The sequence below is a fragment of the Carcharodon carcharias genome, chromosome 6, assembly GCF_017639515.1.
Source record: "Carcharodon carcharias isolate sCarCar2 chromosome 6, sCarCar2.pri, whole genome shotgun sequence".
NCBI classification, from domain to species: Eukaryota; Metazoa; Chordata; class Chondrichthyes; order Lamniformes; family Lamnidae; genus Carcharodon; species Carcharodon carcharias.
In genome coordinates, this window is record NC_054472.1 from 16519309 (window position 1) to 16529248 (window position 9940).

The 9940-nt window shown below is 44.3% G+C and overlaps 1 protein-coding gene across 1 annotated transcript in view; it reads right to left on the bottom strand.

The window, feature by feature from the left end:
- bmp6 (bone morphogenetic protein 6) overlaps positions 1–9869 on the bottom strand; it is a 122129-nt gene extending 112260 nt beyond the window's left edge. Inside the window, exon 1 of the mRNA XM_041189393.1 lies at positions 9240–9869. Within this exon, the coding sequence (XP_041045327.1) occupies positions 9240–9678 (439 nt within the window). The 5' untranslated portion in view covers positions 9679–9869. The remainder of the gene's footprint in view (positions 1–9239) is intronic.
- Between the last annotated feature and the right edge of the window lie 71 nt (positions 9870–9940).

Below are 9940 nucleotides of genomic sequence, written 5' to 3' on the forward strand. Positions count from 1 at the left end.
TATAAATGCCAATAGTACAACTACTATATATAAATAAAAGTGGTGAGGAGGAGGGTTCTGGCCTTGGCGTTGCACATCAGTAATTTGCTTTTTGGGTCAGCTCACAAGCCACCAGTGGTTCACTAACCACAATTTCAGAACCATTTCTTTCGGCAGAGGAAAAATGGCCAGGCCTGGTCCTATATGACAATCGCAAATCAAACTAATAGCTTTCCTAATTTCCCACCCTTGCCCTCACTTTTAATATTTGGTCATTTCATTATTACTGTTTGCCAACAGATCAGCCACAAGACAGACAATTCTTCCATTAATTTTCCTTGTGCTGACTGCAAATGGCAGTCTGAACAAGTAGGCCCATGTATCTTTCAAACTAAAGATTAATTATGACGTATGTTAGTCCTCCCTCAAGACTAACAGTCGACCCATTTATCAATGCACCACACCAAAAATACTTAGATGCTGAACATTTACTGGCTTCTCCAAATGGGCCAAAAATCTTTCTTTGTTCATTGTCACCATAGCCTTAGTGGGGCCATTGGCATCACCTTACTTCTATTCTGGTTTTCTTCAAACCTCCCTCAGTCCCTGTCTCAATGTTTCCACCCATCTGATTTTTCTTCTTCCTCTTCTGTTTTTATCCTCAACTTCTCCTTCAATTGTTGGCCAGGACAAGGTTGTCACATCTTCGTTTCCAATGTCCATACTTGGTGATCTTTCTTTCTCTGACATTATATGTTTCATGTTAGCTTACAATATGTTTATAGAGAAAGAAATAATTGCATCATGATGCTGGTAAGGGAGTGCACAGATGGATACCACATCAACTTTTGATCTGGGACGCGGCATGGTCAAGAAACGGAGGGAAAATAGTGGACTATTTTGGTAATACTCAACCGGTCCCCACAAGCCCTAATCCACCCACGACCCACTCAATGTAGGCTATCTTCTTTCTCTCTGCTTTTCTCTCTTCCTTTTGAGCTTCCTGTCCACCAAGATTAACAAGGGTGGGAACTATGGGCTGTTGAGTGAAGGAGCAGAAATGTCTGGCTCCTATTGAGCTCCAAACTTGCATGTATGCTCTGTATTGCTATGTGCCAGTCTGTAATCATTTTGCCGCTTGCCAATCTCCAGTGGGTCCAGGGGGAAGAAAATATCACAGTGTAACTTCAGGAGAACAGTAAGTTTGAGCACTGTACTAAGCAACGATTTATCCAGGGATAGCAATTCTGGTTTCTGTTGGCATGAGGTCCACCCTGGTTACTCTGCGCCAGAGATTCAGTAAAACAAGGGACCGTGCATGTGCAAGATTCACATTTGTGCAGTTATTCAATCATTGTAATCAGTACTTCAAGGCCATTGTTCATGTATGTGCAGGCCAGCAATATGCATCGTTGGACCCTGGAGGCCAGACCACCCACAGTCAGACCCAGTGCTGCTGACACGTGTGCTGCTCGTCTCTGGAGTTAGCAGCACTTTTGTTCTAAGGAAATTTCACACTACTCAATATCAAGAGTATCAAATCACTTAGCATTCGGGGCTAATCTGATAAAGTTCTTGCTGTTACAGGGTTATTCTACAGCATAAAGAGACGTCAATTTCAAAAAGCACCATCCCTAATACAATGAAGACTGTCCCATTTCCCACACCAGCTGCACTTAAATCATGGAGCTGATTCAGTGTCAATTATACAATATTGTGGACTTGGAGCATTTCAGCTCATTAAAGAAAGAATATGTGATTGCTCCAGTCTGTTGGATGTTAACACTAGTCCTGGGTTGAAACATATTGAAATTCACATGCCTCCCAGCTTTCTAGAATCTTGGAAAATTAAAGTGTGGCAATTGCTGGGTCAGACTTGAGTGTACTTAGTTACGAACAGTGCCAAAATTCTTAGTCACTGTGTTTTGATGGGTTTCTATTGTCCTCCCACGGCGTAAGGAGTACTTTAAAGGTCATAACAGTCTGACTATATCAACAACAAACTACAACATTCTACATAACTTCCATCCATGGCTCATCTCGGAGCATTCTCACCTCCGATTAACAAGGTTTTGGTTCAAGTCCCTTTCCCAGGGCTTGAGCACAAAAATCAAGGCTGACATTCCAGTGCAGTTCTCCGGGAGCACTGCACTGTCAGAGATGCCATCTTTCAGATGAGACCTTAAACCAAGGCTCCAGCTGCCTGCTCGGATGGACCCAATAGATCCACAGCATTATTTTGAAGATGTTATGCCCAGTGCCATCTCTGCTATTAACACTTGCTTTATTCTTTAACACTATCATTAGCACCCCCTTTGTCTTGTGTTCCATGACATCTTTGTCACTTAACATCTCCAGTCCTCCAACCTATCCCTGACCTTCTAGTTTGCTCCCCCTTTTCAACATAAAACCCACCACATATCTACCTCTCTTCAGTTCCAAAGGAAAGTCATATTGGACATGAAACATTAACTCTGTGTCTCTCTCCCTCTCCACAAATGCTGCCAGGCCTGAGGTTTTCCAGCATTTTCTGTTTTTATTCCAGTGTCCTGGCCACTACATATCCCTCAATCAACACAGCAAGGGGAGATTATCTGGTCATCAACACACTGCTGTTTGTGGGAGTTTTCCAAGTGCAATGTTTCCTACATCACAATAGTGGCTGCAGTTCAAAAGTGCTTCATTGGCATTAAAGCACTGAGACTCCAAAGGTCACATAAAGCATTATAAAAATGCAAAGTCTTTATTTTTGGGCATCAAGAGTACTGCACGCACTAGCCCATCAGCTTTCCCTGTAAATGGCTCATTCTCATCGCCCTGGATAGCACGTGATAATTAAGACTGTATCTTGTGATCAGGCCCTTACAAGCAAACATATTTCACTGCTATGAAAGGGCCAGTACTTTACAAAGCACTTTACTACAGCTTTTATTTTAAATTGTTTCCTCCTCTTCCTCTCCCTTTTCACACCCACCCTCCCCCACGCACACACAATGCACCAATCAAGCATTTCTGCCACACAGATGGAATTCCAGGGGGACAAAACAAAACCCAAGGCAGAAGCAATTATCAAGTGTTTAGTGCTGATAAAGCCAATAGAAGTTGCCTCTGGAAAAAGCAACCAGCGCTTCTCAAATTCAGGAATGTCCTGCAGGCTAGATTCAGCACCATGTTAATATTTGACCTGTAAATGCTTGATAATGACACCTGGCGCAAAATGTATAATTCTCCTCGTCAGGTTCTACACTTGTTTTCTCGGTCTGGAATCCACTGTCAATTGCACATTTTTCTGCAACATTTCAAACCACGGACAAGGCAACAAAATCCAAATCTCTGACCTGTGCCCCCTCCCCACTGGGAATAATGATGTGCAAGCTTGGCCGCACTTTTGGTGATAGGATATTGACTCAAAACATTAACTTTGTTTTTCTCTCCACAGATACTGTCAGTCCTGCTGAGTATTCCCAGCATTTTCCGTTTTGATTTCAGACATCTGGACTATTTTGCTTTTGCCTCAGAAGATGAATTGCGTGAAGTGCTTTGGGACGTCCGGAGGACACGATAAGCACAATATAAATGCAACCTATCCCTGATCTTCTATTCTGCTCCAGCTGCCCCTCCCCGCTTTATTCAACAGCATAAGACCCATCACATTTCTACCCCTCTCTAGTTCTGAAAAACAATCATACTGGATTTGAAACATTAATTGTTTCTCTCTACATAGATGCTGCCAGACCTACTGCGTTTTTCCAGCATTTTGTTTTTAAAACAATATAAATGCACTTCTTTACTTAATTTCACCACCATTTAAAAAACTTTTCTTAAGTATTTCACACCAAGTGAAATTTACCCCCTGTGCAAAACAGAATCTACAGATCTATAGGACAAACACATCTTACTTACAATTTTGTAGATGAATTCCATTTATATTCAATGCAAATTTAATAATGTTGTTATCACAACTGCCCAAGGCTATCTGGTTAGAGGTCACTGCTGCAACTCATGGATAAATTTGCATTCTCTGTGCAGCTTAACTGGATATTACCTGCCTCTAAAAGCACAGAGTTGGGTTCTGCATCTCTGATTCAACTATGAATATTTTTAAAACCCAGAACAGCAATCCATTGCAATCAAACACGTGACCAACCCGTCCTGTATCTCAGTCTTAAAACAATATTCCATCTAATGGCTTTATAAAATATCTTCTCACCTTTCTGTCCACAGCTAATCTTAAAAGTTTGCCAGTGAATTTTTAAAATAGGAAAGAAAATCACGTGGGTGGTATTATAATCAAAACTGCTGGCGTCAGTGCAATGTCAACTTCTGATAAGGTAGCCTAAAGCTTATTGACTTATACTGTGTTCATGTAACACATTGTATGACTGTGGACATCTCCTTTTTAAGAACAACTTACTCACTTCAGTGATGACAAAATTCTCAAAAGCATCATGGATTTTCAGGAAAGTCTGAACAGGAGTGCGAGAGATAGAGAGGTTTAGATAGAGAATTCCACATGGGATCTAGGAGGCTGAAACTCAACCACTTATGACAGAATGAAGGAAGGAGGCAATGGATAAGAGGGAAAAGGGTCAAAGGACAACAAAGTTCAGGGTAGGGTCTGTAGGATTGATGGAAGTTACAGAGATAGGGAATGTCAAGGCCATGAAACGATTTTTAACATGTGTAATCATTTTAGTTTTGAAGTGTTGGGGGACTGGAAGTCACATGTGGAGATACAAGGAGGTAGCCTTTGTACTGGATGGTGTGGAGTCAAATGCTCAGCTTGGTGTGGTTGAATTTTAGTTTATCATCATGACAGTGCTGGTGGCTGGGGACCAAAGACAATGGTTTTAGTCTTCCAATATTTAATTGGATGACATTATGGTTCATCCAAGACTGAATGTCAGACAGATGGTCCAATCTCCACCATGTCCTCCCTAACTCCAAACTCATCATTCTGATCATTCAGTCAGGCAGCATCAATGCAGTATTTGAGAAGAGGGATCATGCCACCCTCTGTGGTCGTCCTCGGCATAGTTGCACTCCTTGTTGCAACACAATCAATTTGCTTCCTCATCTAAATGTGGCCTTTCAGTGGCAATGCTGTAGGGGGTCAGCTTCCATGGGAATGTTGACAACAGCCACTTCTACCTCTCCAACACTTTCTTCGAATGTCTCAGTGCTGTCAGACCACCTAAAGGAAATCATGGACGAGCTACAATTTCCATCAATTGAACCTTGCTTTCCAATGCCATCAAAAGCCCTTCATCCTTTCCATCAACTCAAACAATTACCCAGGCCCCTTGCTCAGACTGGACAGATGGTATGCACCCATCCTGTTCCAGCCAGGACTGAGTTTGAAACGTCTTATTCTATCCATCACCATGAGCTTTTGCACCTACCTCCACCTGACCTTATTTCCTCTGCCGCTGAAACCCCAATTAATGCCTTTGTCATCTCTACACTTGCCGTCTCCTACCCTGGCCTGATCAGTCTGCCAATCTCTGTCTTTCATAAAACTCCAAATCACCTAAAATTTTACCACCCACATTCAGCAGTGGATCCCACTAATCTACGATTCTCTTAATGTTACTGATCTACATTGACCCCAGTGACTAATCCCTTTACAGCCTCAGCGCCTTCCACCATTACAACAGCGACTACACTTCCAAATGCTTCACTGGCTCTGAATCGCTTTAGGACATGAAAGGTGCTACATAAATGCAAGTCTTTTTCTCCAGACCTTGTTTCCCTCAGACATTCTCTGAACCACCTCTGCATCTCTTCCTCCCTCCATTCCATCTTCAGTGACAAAGCAGCCAGCTAACTTGATTCTCCTCTTTAGAGTTCTCTTAGTCACAAGGTTCCCGGTTCAAGTCCCACTCTAGGGCTTGAGCACAAAAATCTAGGCTGGCACTCCAGCACAGTACTGAGGAGTGTTGCACTACTGGAGGTGCCATCTTTTGGATGAGACATTAAATTGAGGCTCCATCCACCTGCCTGGGGTGATATAAAAGATTGACAGTATTTTGAGGAAGGGCAGGGAAGTTGCCCTCAATGTCATGGTCAATACTTATCCCATAGTCGACATCACAAAAGAACAGGTTGCTGGGTCATTATCACATGGCAGCTTGCGGGATCTTGCTGTGTGCAGATCAGCCACCACATTTCCTACACTACACTTCAGAAGTACTCCATTGGCTATAAACCACTGAGGTATTCAGTGATGATTGTAAAGAATATGATACAAACACAAGTTTTTTTTAAGTTTCCAAATTGACCCCCTGCCCCACTCCCTCCCACCCACATACTTAAACACTTCTCAAGGCAAAACAAACTCATGCATGCAACATGGTGACTGTACTCATTCAGGGAATGGCCATATTGAACAAACTGCATTGCACGGCCATGAAATTAGTTTCCTCTTGACTAGAACATTGAGTGTCGAGCTGCATTCACTTCGGTGTTCCCAGTGACCAAAATCATCAGTATTAAATTAATTGCCTAAAACTGACAGTGCAAGATACTAACTCCATTGGATAAAACAATGAATTGCCTGTTCTCTCAAACGCTGAATTATAAAGAATGAGAGAGGGAATGTACATAATATAATGTTGCTGCATGCTCCCAGGCAAACTTGGTTATGCTTTACACTCTTGCTTTAGGAGCCTAACTCCCTGGAGTGTATTATTGCCTTGTAACTGTCCCAGGCATCTTATTCACTGTGTTTTTTCTCCCAGGTGCTAACATTTCTTGTTGATTTATTGAAAAAGCTGCCCAGTGAGCATCCCACTGGCACATCACATGGGCACAACACCTGCATCAAAATAATAGGGTGCACAGACAGTCACATCAACCAGCCAGCTAAAACAGAAAGCAACAAGGATACGTCTCTGCACAAGGACAATGGTTCTACATCTCTCAACTTCCCAGGTCCAAGGTTACACTTATAACAGTTCCAGCACCATACAAGGTGCACACATTTCCTGTCTGTTGTTTGGAGGCACAAGGGGAATTGCTGGGAACCTGACCCATTGTTAGCCACTGGGTCGAGTGGAACTGATTCACATTATATCAGCCCTTGACCTGAACCAATGCCCTTTAAGAGAAGCGGTGTGGGTACAAATTTCAGAGATAACAGGGAATTACCAGCTTAACGCTGGATTTCTGCAGTCTCATGTCATACCTCAGCCTGGGTTCCAGGGCAACTGAGAGCAGCAAGAACCAGCTGTTAAACGTTGTGGCCATCATGAATGGGGAGAACCACAAAAGCCATTGGCATCTAACATACATCTGTCTTTCAGATGAGACTTCATGAGATGCCCCATCTGCCCTCTCAAGTGGACACAAGAGCACTATTTTTTTAAGAACAGGGGCGTTCTCCCGAGTGACCTTGGCCATTATTCACCCTTCGAACCAACATCACAGAAACAGATCACCCGGCCGTTGTCACATTGCTGGCCGTGGGAGCTTGTGGTGTGCAAACTGACCTCCCTCTCAAAACAGTGACTACAGCTCAAAAAAGTGCTTTATCGGGCTGTGAAACACCGAGGCGCCCTGTGGTCAGGAAAGGAGCTATAAAAATGCAAGCCTTGCCTTCTGAGCCACAAACGAGTGGGCCCAGTGCGATGATGAATCATTATTGCCGCAGAAACGCGAGGGTTTTAAGTTGTGCAACTGTGATCAAATATCAGCTGGTTGAATCTACGTATTCATTAATTGCACTAATTTGACGTAACCCCACTCAGATGTGGGACGATGTGAGGCAAGTGCCAAACAGCAGTTGATGTGCTTCACAAAAAGCCATGAACTCTACCCTCACCCATTATAATCAGCAGGCCAGTATTTACCAAGTGGAAGTGAGCGCTATTAAGACGATCATGTTAGTTGCTGTCACTGATATGAACCAGTTAACTGTTTCTCTCCCCTACCCCTCCCAAAGCACGCCAACTTTATTGAGCAAGAGCTGTTTTGACTGCAGGTAAATACTATCCACTCCACAGGGACCTGTTTTAACGTGCAGATTACCAGCCACCATCATTAACCAATGCTTTTTTTTAAAAAAAACTTCTTCCGCCTCGGGACCCAGTAACTGGCTCGACTGGGGACCCACATGTCAAACCAAGATTTTAAAGCGAATAAACAAAGAATTTGGTGTCAATATTTTGTTTAGAAAGCTCTGACTAATATACTCCCAGCTAAGTTCCCAGAGCAGTGCCAAAAAAAAACTAGTCAGACGGAGGTTCACATTAGAGCAGAGGGAGATGATATATATTTTTTTTCCTTGGGTCGCTCACTAGGTTAATGGCATGTTTGCAGCTAATTACCCTCCAAGGTACATTCCAGCTACCAAAATCTCGCAGGTGCGAGGTGTGCAGCATCTCGGGGACTTTACACTCTTGCATTCTGCTCGGTTGCTTCAGTTTCCACCCCCCCCCCCCCAAAAAAAAATCCAATTTATGAATGAAGTCCGAATCCCGAGTAAGGGGGCAGTTCGCCTTGTTTTGTCTAACGTTGACATGGGCGACAGGTGCCATTGCAGTCCGTAAGTCAAATATCTTCTAAACATTATACAAACTTGGAGTCGTGTGGACTATCTTGCGTGTGCCACACTTGCAGTTCAATACTTTGCTTTCGCGCGGCACAGAATAGGCACTTTGGGGGCGGTGGGGGGACTGAGGCCACTGAGGCCTCACAAGTGCGCGACTAAATTCAAAATCCAGCAAGGTTGGAGGTTTCGAAGAATGCATGCTTTAAATATAGACTATAAATGTTTTTTTTTAAAAAATAACATCCAAGTACTTGCAATTGCATTCACTACACACACTTCATTCAAAGACCCAACAACAGGCCGGGTTACAGAAACTCTCAACACCAAAGGTAGTCCTGAAAACACATGTCTTAACCACTACACACGGATAGCACACAATGAAGCCTGAGTGTGTTCCAAGGGATTGGTGTTCTGTGGTAATGCGGGCCACGTCTGTTGTATGGATTTCGGGCAGGAACAATCCATCCACAAGGTCTAGTGTCTGGCACCGAGAAGTACTTTCTGATAAGATCGCCCCAACAGACAGAGAGAGGGAGAGAGAGATAAGCGAAGCCCTCTCCTGCCTCCAGCCCCATTCTGGGTGGTAAAATGAATTATCCTCTCCCTCATCATCTGCTTTACGAACTAAAAGTGATAGTTGGGGGGGGGGGGGGGGAAGCATTTCAGAAAGCTTGCACAGAGAAGACAAGAGGAGAAAGTTTCGCCTTACCCAGGTTAACAAAACTCATGACCATGTCGGCCTGGTTGAGGAAGGTGCTGTCCTGTAAGCTGGCCAGCGGCGGGCTCTGCGTGGTGAACACGGCTCTGTAGCGGGGCGAGAAGCCCTCACCACCCTCCTCCTCCTCCTCCTCACCCCCCCCGGTGGACATGGCATTGTACAGGTCGAGCATGAAGAGCGGCGCAGAGTTCTGCTTGCCGTGCGAGTGCGGTCGGGGCCGGTGAGGTAGCCCCAGGATGGAGAGAATCTCCCGCTGCATGTCCCTCTTCTCGTGCTGCTTCAGGCGCCGGTGCACGAAGCTCGAGTGCATGTCGCCGGTGTCCAGCAGCAGGCTGCCCGCCGCCACCGACAGCCACTCCAGCAGCAGGCAGCCACTCCACAGCAACCCGACTCCCTGCTCCATTGAAAGTGTTCCCATTGTCCAGCGCATTGTGAACCGACAGAATTCAAAACTTTGGGTGTGGGGGGGGGGGGGGGGAAGAAACAAAAACACTTTTCTATTTAATATAAATATGATTTTTTTTTATATATATATATAAATAAATAAACGCGAGCACTCTAGCTGCAGCCTTCCAGTGAGTCCCTGTGTATGGCGCGCACTCTCTTACACACGGTCCCTGCTGCTCACATCTTGTGAATGAACGATTCGAACCTCGCAGCAGGTAACACTCCAAACCCTTTGTTACGTCACC